The sequence below is a fragment of the Vitis riparia genome, chromosome 13 (assembly GCF_004353265.1).
Source record: "Vitis riparia cultivar Riparia Gloire de Montpellier isolate 1030 chromosome 13, EGFV_Vit.rip_1.0, whole genome shotgun sequence".
Taxonomy (NCBI): domain Eukaryota; kingdom Viridiplantae; phylum Streptophyta; class Magnoliopsida; order Vitales; family Vitaceae; genus Vitis; species Vitis riparia.
The window spans coordinates 224,587-239,437 of NC_048443.1; the positions used below are offsets into that span (position 1 = coordinate 224,587).

At 34.4% G+C, this 14,851-nt stretch overlaps 3 protein-coding genes across 8 annotated transcripts; 1 reads left to right on the plus strand and 2 right to left on the minus strand.

Annotated features, from left to right (window-relative positions):
- Positions 1–636: 636 nt before the first annotated feature.
- On the minus strand, positions 637–5,874 carry LOC117928899 (major facilitator superfamily domain-containing protein 12-like). 6 transcript variants are annotated; one of them, XM_034848999.1, is made up of 14 exons: positions 5,585–5,873; positions 4,859–4,947; positions 4,510–4,729; positions 3,890–3,959; positions 3,409–3,605; positions 3,145–3,220; positions 2,954–3,037; positions 2,792–2,871; positions 2,577–2,703; positions 2,370–2,429; positions 2,218–2,268; positions 1,971–2,129; positions 1,495–1,627; positions 637–1,104 (listed from the first exon to the last, which is right to left on the minus strand). In XM_034848999.1, the coding sequence occupies exons 3-14, from the start codon at positions 4,665–4,667 to the stop codon at positions 938–940; spliced, it is 1,362 nt and encodes a 453-aa protein (XP_034704890.1). In that variant the 5' UTR covers positions 4,668–4,729; positions 4,859–4,947; positions 5,585–5,873; the 3' UTR covers positions 637–937. The 6 variants fall into 6 exon arrangements, with proteins under 6 accessions (XP_034704890.1, XP_034704895.1, XP_034704891.1 ...); XM_034849004.1 differs by lacking the exon at positions 5,585–5,873 and having other exon boundaries at positions 637–851; positions 904–1,104; XM_034849000.1 differs by lacking the exon at positions 4,859–4,947 and having other exon boundaries at positions 5,585–5,874.
- Positions 5,875–6,644: 770 nt separating this feature from the next.
- On the minus strand, positions 6,645–7,676 carry LOC117928901 (protein YLS3-like). Its single transcript, XM_034849005.1, has 3 exons — positions 7,203–7,676; positions 7,016–7,111; positions 6,645–6,929 (listed from the first exon to the last, which is right to left on the minus strand). The coding sequence occupies exons 1-3, from the start codon at positions 7,528–7,530 to the stop codon at positions 6,787–6,789; spliced, it is 567 nt and encodes a 188-aa protein (XP_034704896.1). The 5' UTR covers positions 7,531–7,676; the 3' UTR covers positions 6,645–6,786.
- A 3,462-nt stretch (positions 7,677–11,138) lies between these two features.
- On the plus strand, positions 11,139–11,763 carry LOC117928849. The gene has a single exon (XM_034848917.1). It carries the CDS (start codon positions 11,223–11,225, stop codon positions 11,595–11,597), a length of 375 nt encoding a protein of 124 aa, XP_034704808.1. The 5' UTR covers positions 11,139–11,222; the 3' UTR covers positions 11,598–11,763.
- The last annotated feature ends 3,088 nt before the right edge of the window (positions 11,764–14,851 follow it).

A 14,851-nucleotide genomic window follows, 5' to 3' on the forward strand; every position in this document is an offset into this window, starting at 1 on the left:
ATTAGGGGCTTTTGCCTTTTCAATTGGAATGCTACTGCATATTCTTTTGGCTTCTGCTACGTGCCATCTGCTCGGCTCCATCCTTTGAGGGCATTTATGGGTTTGTCTGGCAACCAGTTGGTGTGGAAACTTGAGAGCAGGTCTTGCTAGAATTTAAGGGAAACCCCAAAACTGCAACTTAGGCGGCTCCAACCCCATTGTCATTGGGTTACATTAGGGTACCCATATGTTATTATGAATTTTAAATATATTACTTATTGTTATATTTATAACATGAAGATTCAAAATATATAAAAAGGACGATGAAATAACTCTTTTTAACTTTTGCCCCTTTTAAATTATATTAAATTCACAAATTTATCATTTGTGGATTAATTACAAAATATTTTCAAAGACGTGAGTTTGAAATCGTCACCTATATTTTAGATAAAATTGATAATTAATAATACATTATGACTTTGAGATCAAAATATTATTTTATAATATAATTTTTGAAACAAACATATTACCCATGAGAATCCGTGGGGGTTTGACGTGGGTTGAGAGTTCCAAACGTATTCATAGGATAGGAGGTGTTCAACTCACTGAGAATTCCATTGATAAGAGCAGATAGGATTCGTAACCAATACAATTCCATGACATGAATGCTAGATCTTGCTTAAAATTTGAGAGATTCTGTACATTTGAATCTGTAAAATGAAATGTCAGTAATGAATGATGATTTGGTAAATGAAGATAGAAAATCAAGATTGTATAGGGGAAAACATCCTGCTAGGGTTTCAGCAATGACTAAAAAATTTAAAACCCATCACTACTTTTTAATCTGTTCCGCAGCCAAACATTTCATCTAGCTTGTCCCCAAAGAAGTCTCAAGCCTTTTGAGTCCTTTATTTCCAGGCGATCCTTGAGGAATATCACCTGCTCCAGCCTTTTGACATTAGGCCAACAGTGGCTCCATTATAGGTTTTGGAACGGGAGTATGGAGATTCATAGTGTATGTTACCACCACCCCAACAAGCGCACAAACTGCTGGTACAACACCCAAACCATATCTTGAAACCGAAAAACGTGAAATAACTGATCCCTGGAGGTCTGGAGAGGAATCTGCATTATTCAAGAGTATGATGTCAAATCCAAAATTTTTAACTAACAAACACCAACAGCATACTACAATTGCAAAATAGTGAGAACTACCAGAAAATCAACTAGATAACTGGTCTATCTCATATTTTGAAGCATCATGACCATGCTCTCAAAATCTGAGAAACCAATTATTCAGTAAACTTCCTATGGGCTCCTACACCTCCTAAATAAAGCTACAAATTATTGTGGCTTTAATGATTTTTAACTGATGAGTTGAATTCAAAGGAGGAATGCACAGTTTGGTGTATGTACATGGGTCATACTCATATAGTAAGCCTTGCAAGGGCTGCTTTAGGTCTAGTCTGGTGACACTGATAAAAGCATTGAAGGATGACTAGCTTATCGACTTACTTCCATATGACTCAAGAACGAACAAGGCTAGCCCACATGAAATTTTGTCCAAGAAACTCAATGAGCCATAAACAAATGCACAGCCATGGAGATCTTCACCAACTAGAAAACTTTGCATGCTTACACCAGTCACCTGTTGTTCCAACAAAAACACACAATAATAAGCAAACTGGGGACACAGATGAATCAACCTTAGTGTATATACAATGCCAGCTTGACTATCTCAACCTTACTGTATGCTTTTTCAGAGTTACGACGACATACACATTAGATATTATCCACTCCAAACGCTAAACTAAAACCGTTATCGACTTAATTGGAGGCATTTATCAACCAATATAATCAAGCGTCACAGTTACAATAAATGGCCAGGACTCAGGACACAGCTTCTCTTGTATCTTCCTTTTAACCAACTTCTCCATTGCATGGAATGAAGCATGTACTGAAAAAGAAAAAAATGGAATCTTTGATCATACCATCATTAAGGCGTTTGCTATGCCGATGATTATTGATAAAATGTACATAAAAGCATTCATGTTTCTGGGTAGAAAAAGGATCCCTGCTCCACAAATTATCCAAAGAATTCCTCCAGCAGAATAGAAGGCCTTCAAGCGTTGGCCTGACCATGTGAACTCCTACAATGTGAATATTTAGTAGTTAAATATCAACAAATAAAAAAGATATATAACATTCTGAATCATGGATCAATTTCTTAAAAGGAACCTGTAAAATGATAGATACGATGAAGCTGCAAATGTAGATGATTGCAGGAACCTACTCACATCAATTAAACAAGATAATCAGTTTTGCATGATTCTTGAAATGGTTATACACAATTGGGATAAATTTGATGGTGGAAAGGTTTGTATAAGTACCAAAGCTTTAGATGATTGTGACATTTGTAGATCATTAATGACATAGAAAGCAAGAAATGCCTGAAAAACAAGAAAACATCTTCATATAAGAAATTATATTAATATTGCAAGAACAGACATGGAGCATGAACATCCCATATTTTACTGAAGTAAATTTTCATCAAAGAAAAAGAGCACAACTAAGCAGGAAAGGAGATCAATGCAGACCTGTGAAACATTGGTCACTAGTCTGGTGAGCACATAGACAAGAGCAACTTGGTAGTATAAAACTTTTCTGAACCAGTGAGACCATAAAATCCTTGCATAACCTTTTCCATGAGCCCCTTTTTTTAATCTGCAAGAGGAAGGTAATTAATTGCTGCCATCATATCCAAAAATCTCCTCAGAAACTGAAATGATAAGATTAAGAATTTTCTGCTGACCTTGGCTCTTTTGTTCCAAGGAGAAAAATGGCCACAAAGCAGCATCCAATAGCGATCGACAAATATGCAATCCAGCGGTACTGCTCATTTAGGAATAATATGACAAGGATACCCAGAGGAAAGAAATTGAAATGCAAGGAAGGCTTCTTCACATCACCATACCTGATTTTCAATATCAACAAGTGTATGTGGTTTGCTGGAATTGAACACAACGAAAGCAACTGCATATAGGCTCAGGTTGGCAACCTTTAAGATCATTTAAATGAACAACAAACTGCCTCAATAGAACTCCATAGAGATGAGTGATGATTTAGAAAACTATATGTAAAATTAATATGCAGAGAGGTGCTAACCATTGTAAAAGCATTACGACAGCTAGCAAGAACTACTCTGCTTGTTGAATTCAGCGTGATGCAATTCACCATAGACCTTCAACAAGAGCAATTGTGGTTCATATTAGATAAATATGTCCAATGACAGAGCCCTCTTTCTCCCAAAACATGGGGATAACAAAAAATAACTGAAGAAGAACGTAAGCACAATGGTGCCTTTCATCTCTCTTAAGCTTAAAACTATGACACTTTTTTAACTTGGTGTAGCTGAAGAAGGTTCATTACATGTGTGAAACTTGAGTAGCAGCCCAGCCCACATTGAAGATTGCGGCAAACATGCTGTACCCAACAGTTTGCAACGTGGATGAATTGGAACCAAAAATTTTGCAAGGTAGGCAACCGCCAAAAACGGAGGAAAATGAAACAGCAACCAAAATAGATCCTGCCCCATGCCATATTTTGAAATGTCCAAACCTGTCTATCTGTCAAGTAAAACAATGAAGGCAGAATTATTTTCCGCCAACTGTAGTTTTATTTACCAAAAAAAAAAGAAAGGATTAAAATGATTGAAGAACTGAAAAAAGTTCTATTTGTTTCAGATAAATAGGAAGAGAAGTGCTGGATGCAGGCTTCAAAATGAATAAATTAAGAAAATTATTGATGCATAGGAAAAATAATGCAAATGAGTAGAAGCCAAGAGGTATGCAACAGGGACCAAAGATATGATAGATGTAAAATAATATGCTAAATTTAGCCTCAGAAATACCAGTTCACCGGCAAATATGGTTGTGAATCCATCAGCTATCTGTCCTGAAAGCATAACAGTAGCAGCATCCCTGTGAAATCAAATGGACAAAACATGCAACTCAGAATAGAAAAGGTCCAATGCAAATTTCTTGTCAGAGAAGCAGGAAGACCTGTATATATTAAGTAAAAAGGTCTGTGAACTCTAGGGAGAGAAAATAATATTCACCAGAAGTACAGGGTTTGTTTTGTACAGTTCTACCTAATAAACTGAGAATGAGGGAGAGAGAGAGAGAGAGAGAGAGAGGTGGGGGTGTTTTCTATAGGTCTATTGGTGTTCTTGTCCAACATGCTTATGATTTGCTTCAGAATGATTTTTTTTTTTTCAAGCAGTGCATTTCACATTGCTGAAAACTGAAAAGCTTCACAAATAGACATCCTATTAGTCCAGGTACTTCACATGCTTCACTATGTGAAAAAGTAATTGCACATATCAAAAATCATTCCAGATATACCATCTCTGCAAGTACTTCTCTCTCAGAAAAGAGTACTATGTACATAGCCAACTAAATTTTAAAAGAAAAATACATCATGAATATATTGTAATCAGATAAAATTCTGAGCATGTAATAAGAAATATACCTTGAAGGGAGCCCGATATCTGTCAAAAACACTAAGAGATAAGTAAACCAACAAGCAGATGTGATATCATTGAGCATATGTCCTACTCCATAATAAAAGACGGCCTGTCTTCCAAGGGGCTTAGTGAAAGCATCGTCATCTTCCATACCATCAACCATGACAATAGGCAGGTTAAATGTCAAACCTCCCTAAAGCATGCCAAGCTTCAACTATGTAGTTTCTGACAAATGGAAACCCAGGAAAAACATTAATTGAAGCTTCAGAAGGGTTACATTTAGATGCTAATAATAGATTCCAATGCAGCAAACTATCAAATTGAATTTATTTAAAACCTTATACCCTAACCCACCTTTAGTTTCCCGTGATCCATTAAATGAGATTGGTTATACTTTATCCTGAATCTGTTTCACCAAACTACTGGGTAGACCATGCCATGCCCTAAAAATGAAAGAAAGAGAACAATTTTCCATTGAAGAACAAGGACTTCTTGATTCTTGAAAAAAATATATCCTAATTTTCAAAGAAATTTAAAGGAAACACAACAATTTAAAAATTTTCACTATATATTAAACCTAATCAGAAAAATCATATTAAACCAATCATCCCCAAATCCCATGATTCACAAATGAGCAATTTAGGTAAGGGAAGAACAGAGGGTGCAGAACAACTTCATAGATTTGCCAGCAACAAACTAATTTTCCTAAATAAACCAAACCCATTTAGGGTGTGTTTTACTGTAACGAAGTCTGCCAAATCTTCACATTTACCTTAACCCACCACCATACCCACATAAGATTGAAATCAGAAAGAGCGTAAAACGACTGGTAATAAGGAAGTGCACACCCAGAAACATCACAACCGGTCAACTGAAAACTCAACAACCAACCATAACAGTATGAAGGCAACTATAGAAGCTAAAAAAGAGAAATTCAAAAGAAAAACATGATACCATAATGTTCTGTAGAACAAAATAGACGTACTATATTTATGGGGGAAGCTATAAAGAAGTAAAGAACCCATCAACAGTGGCACTGGAAGATACTGATTGAGGAGAAAGAGAGGGAAATGAGGATACCTTGCCGGTGAAGGGGCTGTATTAGAATTTAGATGTTACTTTGTTTCATAGAAGTTCATGAATTTCCCTCTTTGGACTTTCGTGAAATTCCATTAATAACTGATTTGAATTTTCATGGGAAACAAACAACCACTTATGCCCTTGAAAAGACTATATTATCCATTGCATGATATGCATGCTCTAAAGTCTAAACCCATAAACGGGAAGGACAATTTGGACTTTAGGATGGTGGTGAGTAAGTGGGAAGGTGGATCTTTATAAAAAAATGAATGGCCTGCCTTGTAGAAACGGAGAACAGATTTTGACTTTTAGTGGGTCTGTTACAACTTAAAGATATGGAGACAGTCAGGTTTGTGGGTGCTTTGTTGGGACTGCAAGGGCCACACTCTGCAACCGCCCAAAACTACCAGTCGTTTGCAAGCAGAAAACGAAGACCAAACACTTGGAACGGTTGGTAGACGCATTGAATTGGGCACAAGCCAGTGAATCCAAACACAGGATTCCTTTTAAATTCGATACCAGTTCCCAAAATTGACTGGAAGACATGAATTTTTTAGCACCCCGTTTGACATGATCTCAACAATTTTCCTTTTCTGATATAGTTTCAAAAGATTCAATCACATTTCACTTTGAACACCTCTTCTTGATTGTAAGTAAATGACAAGTATCATTAATAAGGCATCATTCTTCAACTACTTTTTCTTTACATTGCTCTAAGTAATGGGGATTCTTATATTTGTACTGGTTGGATCTTGAGTTTGCCAGATGCCCAATTCTCCACGATTCAGGATAAGCATGTTCAGCTTTTGCTCCATGTGTATGAAGTCCTTGTTGAGACACCCACCTTTAAAATATAGGCACTTGAAAATGTCATTTTGAAGTTATGCAGAAAAGGAGGAGCCATCTATGGAAGGTTGCCTACTTTATATTTTGGACTTTAGTGTAGAGTATCTGTAAGTGGCCTGATTGGGAAGAAGACAAACAGAGTCTTTGGAGACAAACATTGATTTTTGACTAACTATAAAAGGCTTATGCCAGACGTTAAATTTAAGGATAAATCTTGAGAATGACGCCACTAATATCAATCTGCTGCAATATTTCTTGTCATTTAGGCCATTAAAACCAGATCATTTTCATGCTGACATAGTTGTGCATTAATACAAAAAATACAATAAACAGAGAATGACAACCCCATCTTGCCTCTAAATGAGCAAGTTTGAAGTGAGAAGCCATAGCAAAGTCCCACCAACAGCAAACTCCAAATTCAGCCATTTCTTTCCATTGCAACAGCCACCCTGAGCGCTCACGCCTTTACTATTAGCACTTGCACTGGAATTGCTTTTAACTGATACACAAAGAATCAGCAACTCCAGCTAGAGATTTTTTCTAGAAAAAATTGGACTGATCAAAGTTGTATGTATAGGAATTTACCAGTAGAAGGAGTGCTGCTGGCAGTGCCATTGGAGCTGTTAGCAAACTGGTAAAAGACCTGAGCATCTGGTGAATTAGGAGCCAAGTGTAGAAGAGCTGCATACAAGTCATTGATCAAACACACATGGTCCAAATTAAGTATATATATCATACTAGTGTTTGAGAGATACGTAAATATATGTAGTACCTGGGCACTGGGAAACATTAGCAGGAGCATGGCAAACAGAAGGAAGGCCCAAGGCAAGTGTGGCATTAAGGTTGAGACCCAGATCTGGATCATTTCTATCTTTAATAATCACACACAGGCATTTCTTGTTCTTCTGCAGGACTTGTTTGAGACCACTGCAGCAGTCTGGTGTTGGGGCTTTTGCATCACCCCCAACATAGGGAAGACATGTGGCCATCCCTACCAACTGCTCTGTACATTCTTGTTTGTCTTTGGCTGAATCTGAGGTTACACAGGTAATCACCATTGATACAATCACTAAGATCATGAAAGTACAGTGTGATCCCATTGTGATGGTCTTAAATCAGAAGCAAAGTGAAGAGGAACAAAGTTTGAAATCTAGTTTATGCTTTGGCTAGCTATTTAAATGATCAGCAAGGAGGTAAAAAGAAGAGGATGGTGGTGGTAGTAGTTGGAAATTGGACCTAGATCCCTTGCACCAACCTTCTTCAATCATTACAATGATCAATCCTAGTGCCACCTCATGGTCCTTGGAACTTCTTTTACAGGCCAATAGCTAAGCACTTATCTACAGACCAGACGGTGTTGGATTGTTAAGTTGAATGGGAAACCTAAAACAGATTAAATTTTTTCTTCTCAACAACTTTTCGTTTGACATCATGATTGAAAATATTCATTTGGGGCAATGATGTGTAGATTAGTAGAACATTCTAGTTCTCCTGAGTTGTGGAATTGGGATGAAAGTGCAGCAGAAAGTGCAAATTTCACCAACCCACCAAGGCCATAGTGCAACACTAGTCATGTTGATTAATATAAAGTACTAACAGGTACAGTTGCCAATGGCTTAGATAGAGCTTGACATCATCCACACATCATCCATCTCAAGAGTGAAAGAGGGAGGATAATTGTTAACTTTAATTTGTATAAAACCATTGAAGTTAAATTATCTGAAATTGGAATATAGGCCCTTTCTTCCTGAAGTGTTCCTCATTTTTGAGGCTGGGCTCAGGGAAAAGGGCCTCGCCCAATAGCGTGTTGGGCAGGCCTGGCTTTCTGGTAGGCTCAGATCATCCTGCTAGTCCCAGGCCTGTCACCAAAGGGGATTGATATAAATTAGTAAAATTACAGGCCATCAACCCAGTTTCTGCTTACATCCCCCTTTCTTGAAGAGATTTTATTTTGTTATTTTTTCAAGTCTAATGAAATGTGTGAATATAACGCATGCATCACACTTTAAGAAATGTCTACAAAATGGTGTAAAATCTATGTATTTTTTGTGTTTTGACAGTGCAATCTAAAGTACTGTCGATTAAAATGTTGCCTAAACTTCAACAAATGGGTACAATGAACATTTTTAACCTATATGAAGGAGGACAACAGTGCCTTTGAATGCCTGTCTCCAAATTACAAAGAGCAATGCTGTATACTTAGAAGCTGGAACTTCACAGGCCATGATCATTTTGACTAGAGATCATAATATGATTTGCAATGTGTGTTGTCCCATGATTTCATTTGAGGAAATTAGTGATGCAACTTGGGCGGGTTAAGCATAACCCAATTTTGTATGGGTTTGAAGTTTGAACTACTAAATTAATTTGCAATTTGAGTTGAGCTTGAAAAAAAAAAAAAAAAATGTCAACCCTGATTAAAATGGAGCTAGAATTGGGTTGGTTAGCGTAGCCAATCATGTATTTATAAAAAAAATTAAATTAAACTGTAAATATGTATATTTGTATAAATGTATATTATTTAATAATATTGCACTAGTATTTTTTAAATTGAAATATATTTATTGTTTTAAAGCTTGTAAGAAGTTGAAGATTGATGGACTTTTAAAGATTCAATTATTTGTGTGTAATGAATAATTAATTTATATCTTTTGGCTTAACTTTTAGGATGTACCTTAAAACTTGATTATCAACTTTTAAAGCTACTTTTAAGAACAAATTGGAGGTGTCGCTCTTTCCTTTCCTCTAATTATGATAAGTTGTTTGAATGATTGATTAGAAATTGAAATGTCTTGTTGAACATGTAAGAAGTACAACTTTTACTTTTAATTCAGATGGAAAATTTCATATAATCTTTATTTTTTTATTTTAAAATTACTTCGTCCGTTTTATTGATTATAAAATAGGGTTATAACTATTGGATGGATCAAGTAAATGAATATTATAAATTTATGTTTTATACATGGGAAAAGTATATTTCCGTGTACTCATTTGTAAAAAATTTCATGCTAAGAACTCAAATTTATAATATTCAAACTTCCATATATGTATTTAAAAAAAATTAGGATTTTATACATTTTTTTTATTAAATAAATCGATTTTAAGCATTTAAATACCATATTTTAATAATATAGGTACTATCTAGGATCAACTAGATATTACTTTTCATTGATAAATATATAAAATTTGAATTATTTTTAAAAGATTTCTACTTTTTTTCTATGAGAAACATACCGTTGATAAATTGATTTTCAAAAGTTCAAGACTTCTAATTAAATTAAATGAATGTTATAATAGCTTTTGGTAAAATATTTAGTAAAAAGGATATTAAGTTTATATAAATAGTACTTATTAACCTCACCAATCCAAAAATATTAGTTTAACAAAAATGTATGAATATAACCACAAGAAGAGAATATCAGAAGGACCCAATTGAGAGGTCTTCCTGAGTTCATAAATCAACCAACAGCAGATTTCACGGGCACCGATCGTATCGGTTAGATGACTTCTCTGGCATTGATATTCCCTTGTGAAACGGCAGCTTTACTTTTATTTTGTTTCATTATTTGATTGATGAAAATGATTAAAGGTGCATTAATGCATGAGCAATATCTTTATAGACTATGAATCATCATCAGGAGTGAGGACAATGATCTCTGACTAGTGGGTCATCTCATTACCTACATCATTACACTACTGATAAGTTTTTCTTGCAAGATAGCAGCATCCTAGATCATTCCAGTAGTGTGGAGAGAGCATCTAGACCAAGTCCAAAGCCCCAACTAGTGGGGTACAGCACAAAAGACATAAGACCAAAAGAAAAATTAGTGGACCCCCATTTCCTTTTAACTAAGCAGGTAAAAGTAAAGACCGAAATAGGACTTAGGATCCTCTAGTATGCGGATCTCAAACCATTCTTTTAGTGATCTTCTTAGGCAGCAGCTAGTTTTGTCTAATCAAGGCTTCTGCAGTAGAATATTCCCATCAGGGCTTAGCCCAACTTGCCCTGATCATGATCATTCTTCACTCATTTTATAGGGCCTTAAGTTAATATATAACCCTAGAAACCCCATCCAAGATACTAAATATAGTCATGGAACAGGTCCTCATTAACAAAGCCCCACCTTAAAATAAGCCTAATTAAAATAGCCTGTGGCAACCTATCAAGCCTCAAATCATATCTGAAAAACAGCTCAGGAAGTAATATGACACTTGTCAGACCCAAAGTTTAGCTCGTCATATTTCCATTAGGAAGAATGATAATCACATTACATCTGTAAAAGATGATAATGAAAGGATCCAAACTTGATGATAGGAACCTTTCCACAACCCTGATGTAAATTTTGTAGGGTTTACTAGAGTTAGAGACACACCCATCTCATACTTTAAAGTATGTTGATATAAAAAAGGAAAAAACACAAAGAACATTACAGAATTGAGAAATGGGCAACCATCTCTAAGTCTTCAATAATGTTTCCTCCCCTCAAATCTTGCTATTTTGTTTATTGTGGCCTACCTCAGTAACTGGTCCATGGTCGGTCGTATGTGGCAGCTGTTCATTGGCTCGGCCTTTTAAATAAATCATGACATGAATATCAACCATGTAAAGTCATCACCGGCCTTAACAGAAAGCATAGTACTGCTAAAGGAAGAGAATCTCCATACTACTAAGTAAAGTCAAGAAAAGAGACTATATAAACCACGTTTGTTGCACAATTTTCTTCATCCCATCATCCAGTTGAATCTGTATTTCTCATCTAGCTCTCTGCATCCTGTCCTAGTTTCCCAAGATATGGCTAAAGATCACTATTCTTCTGCTCAGTCTGATCAGCCTCTTCCCCTACACCTTTGCTGTTTCCTTGCTATACTCTTCATGTTTATTGCCTTCTCATGGTACATCAACTATGAGCCTGTGTTGGATAGTATGTTCGATCAGCTCAAATTGATTCTAATGGTGTCCCCTTTGCTGCTTCTACTAGCCGTCCATTGGCTTTCCAGCGACTTGGGCAGGCAGTTTCCATCTCTGATACCTTTGCCGCAGCGAGACTCACTTCACAGAGCTGGAGGAACTCCTTGGGGAGTTGGGTTTCTCCTGGTTTTCTTCTTTTTCATGATATCCTACCAGTCCTACTTCCATGAACGCTGGTTTCCTCTTCTGAGCAGATGATGAAGTTAATGGTCTCTTTGTATTGTGTAATTTGTATCTGTTGTACCTAGTTGCCATGGCAAGGCTTCCAGATTTTGTTTTGTTGTCTTGTAATCTAAATTTTGTATAAATCCATCTGGGTGTTACTCTTTTCTGACTGAAAATTTTTGTGTTGCCATTTTTTGTTTATACAAACATGTTGATGAATCTGCAATTTTTAGGGGAATTCAGTCCAAATAAGGCCTAAATCACATTCCACCGGCACTATAGTTTTTGGGTTTCACTAACAATTCCCTAAAATTAATATCTGGGTTAGTGGGTTCATTCCTTGTGAGGGCAGTGCACAGCCTCCAAATCTGTCAGTTGAGAACCCTAATTCTCCCAGGGAGGAGATAAGGACAATATCACTGTTTTCTGCCTTATATTCAACGATCCAAAAAATCTTGACTTGGATTGATGACAGTCATGAGTCATGACACCATGATATTTTAGCAATTTTCATGTATTTAATCCCAAAACCAAAATGGTCGACAAGTCAATGTGCCATGTGTGAGGTGTGTGTGGATTTGAAGATGGGGTAGTTTAGAAGTCATGTGTGAGGGGAAAATGACTTGTAGGTCTCTTGATGACTCCTGATAATTGTAGGGCAATGGTAGGAAAAGTAGGGAGCATACCAATGGCATTTAATAAAATTTTCAGCTTTAGTTCCGGATCTGAATGGGGGTGTGAGCTTGACTTTGAACCTAAAATATAATCCTATTTGTATGGGTACATTTATAGGTATAGGGTTTCCATTAAGGACAAGGAGTATCATTTTCATTCTCAACCTAATAACCTAACCTTTCTCCATCTTATCTAAACTTTTGAATATTAATATACGCTCTTATTACATACACACACGTATTGATTTCAAATCAGAGTAGTTAGATGGGGAAAAAGGGTAGAAGATTATGTGAGCTTGTTGGGAATATCTCTAATTTTAACTTTATTAGAATTTATCAAGATACTCCTTTGACTTCTCTCAATAGGCATATTATTTTCATGGTTTTCTGCTTGCAATAGCTTTTTATATTCCTTCATCCACTAGGATTTGGTACCATTGAAGGGATTTTCATTGTACCATAATTGAAACTTATGAAACTTTTTCCATGAAGAAAAAATATTAAAAAAAATAATTTTCTTATATTTAATTTTATCATAAAAATATTAAAGAAAATAAAATGTAAATAGAATTAATTATAAATTTATATATTTTAAAATTATTTAATCTTGATGTAGAAGAAAATAATAAATGAAATGAGTTTGAAATAGTGTATAAAAATAATTTATTGATTTTAAATTTTTTTTTTTTACTTTTTATTTTATTTTATTTTTCTCACTATTATCTTTTCATTGTATTTTCCTTCAAAATTTTTAGTAACCAAATATAACCTTAACATATTAACCAAGACCTCCCTCTCTTTGAAACAATAATTATCATGATTCACCCCTTTTAGGATATGGGTTCATGGGTGCTTAATCTTGACAATTTTTTATTTTTTAATATTCATGGTTTTTGGGTTCTTAAACTTGGCAACTTTTAATTTTTTTTTTTTAATGGGATTCATTTTTAATATGCTATCCATAAAAAAATTTGTAAATATTATTTGCTTTTAGACTATAAAATAAGCACATCATATGATTTGTTTCCTATAAGTATTACAAACTTTTTTCCATATCACATGGGATATCACATCAAGATATTGGATTTTAATAAAAAAATTCTGATTCCAAAACTTGTTTAAGTGGGCAAGTATTTTATTAATTCTTAATAAATTAAATAAAATGAGTTTTAAAAGACATATAAAAATAATTTATTCATTCTTAATTAATTAATTTATTATTTTTCTTCAATTTTCTTTTTTTCCTCTTTATTTTCTTTCCTTTATATTTTTCCTTTCATTTTTCAAGAACCAAACATTAGACAAATAATTTAAAAATACATAAGCTTCTAACTAATTTTAAGAATATTTTATTTTATTTCATATTTTATATGATAAATCAAATATGAAAAAAATGATTTTTTTAATACATTTTTCCCTTTCATTTTCCAAATACCAAACATTAGATAAATAATTTAAAAATACATAAGTTTCTAATTAATTTTAAACTTATTTTATTATATTTTATATGATAAATCAAATATGAGAAAATAATTTTTTTTATAACATTTGTTTCTTTTCTTAATACTTTATTTAAAACTAAACAGAGCATTAATTTTTATGTAGTAAAAAAAAAATCAAGTGAAATAAATTTGAAGAAATATATAAAAATAATTTTATTAACTTTAATTAATTAATTTTCGTTTCTTTTTAACTTTTCTATTTATCTCAAATTCAAATTTGTTGAGATCAAACATAGGATTGCCATCCTAAGCAAAGCCCAATTTACAATGGTGCTTGGACTGAACAAGAAACTAGTCACTCCACTTAGGCAGAAGTTGGAGGAGGTCAAGTCATGCCAAATTCCAGGAAGGAGCCCATGCGGGCCTTCCCATATGTTCATCAGATGAGGTTTGGACAGAAACTGGGCTCAAGCCATGCTTGAAATTAAGCACAGCCCATCCTCATTTGTTACTTGTACAAAAGCCATGGGACAATGGAGCTTCAAGTGGGACCAATCAGAGTGTGACCCAAATTGTGAGTCCTATCTAGTTCTCTCACTTTGTGGACACACTTTTCAGACTACACCACCTATCCCATAAACAGTTGAGTTGAACATTTTACCAATTTCATCTTAAATTTAATTAATTCTTAGTGAGATTGTGACCATACCTTAAATCTGATACCAAATTTCCCATCTCATCTTAAAACTAATTGATTCCCTGATGAGGTTGTCATTATCTCCTCTTATATGTTATATAAAAGATGATACATAATCTTCACTGAAAAAGCAAAATTCCTTTGTTGAAGGTGAAACAAAATGGTAGAAATGAATTATTTTGGTATTATTTTTTACTCCTCATATATATTCCGACTATTCTCTGATTTGACATGATCTCAATCTCTCTCTAGAATTACTTTTAAGATATTTGTTAGGATTACATGGGGCTAATTGTATGCTTTTTATAGCCTTTTTTTTTATTTATTTATTTAAGCTTTTTCCTAATTTTTTATTTGACCTATCATATACTATTCTCAGTATTACCTTATCTTATTTTTGTAATCTTTACTTTATCCCTTTAGAGATTTATCACCTTTGGAAAATTTTTGTTAAGTAAACCTAGGTAAAGAGAA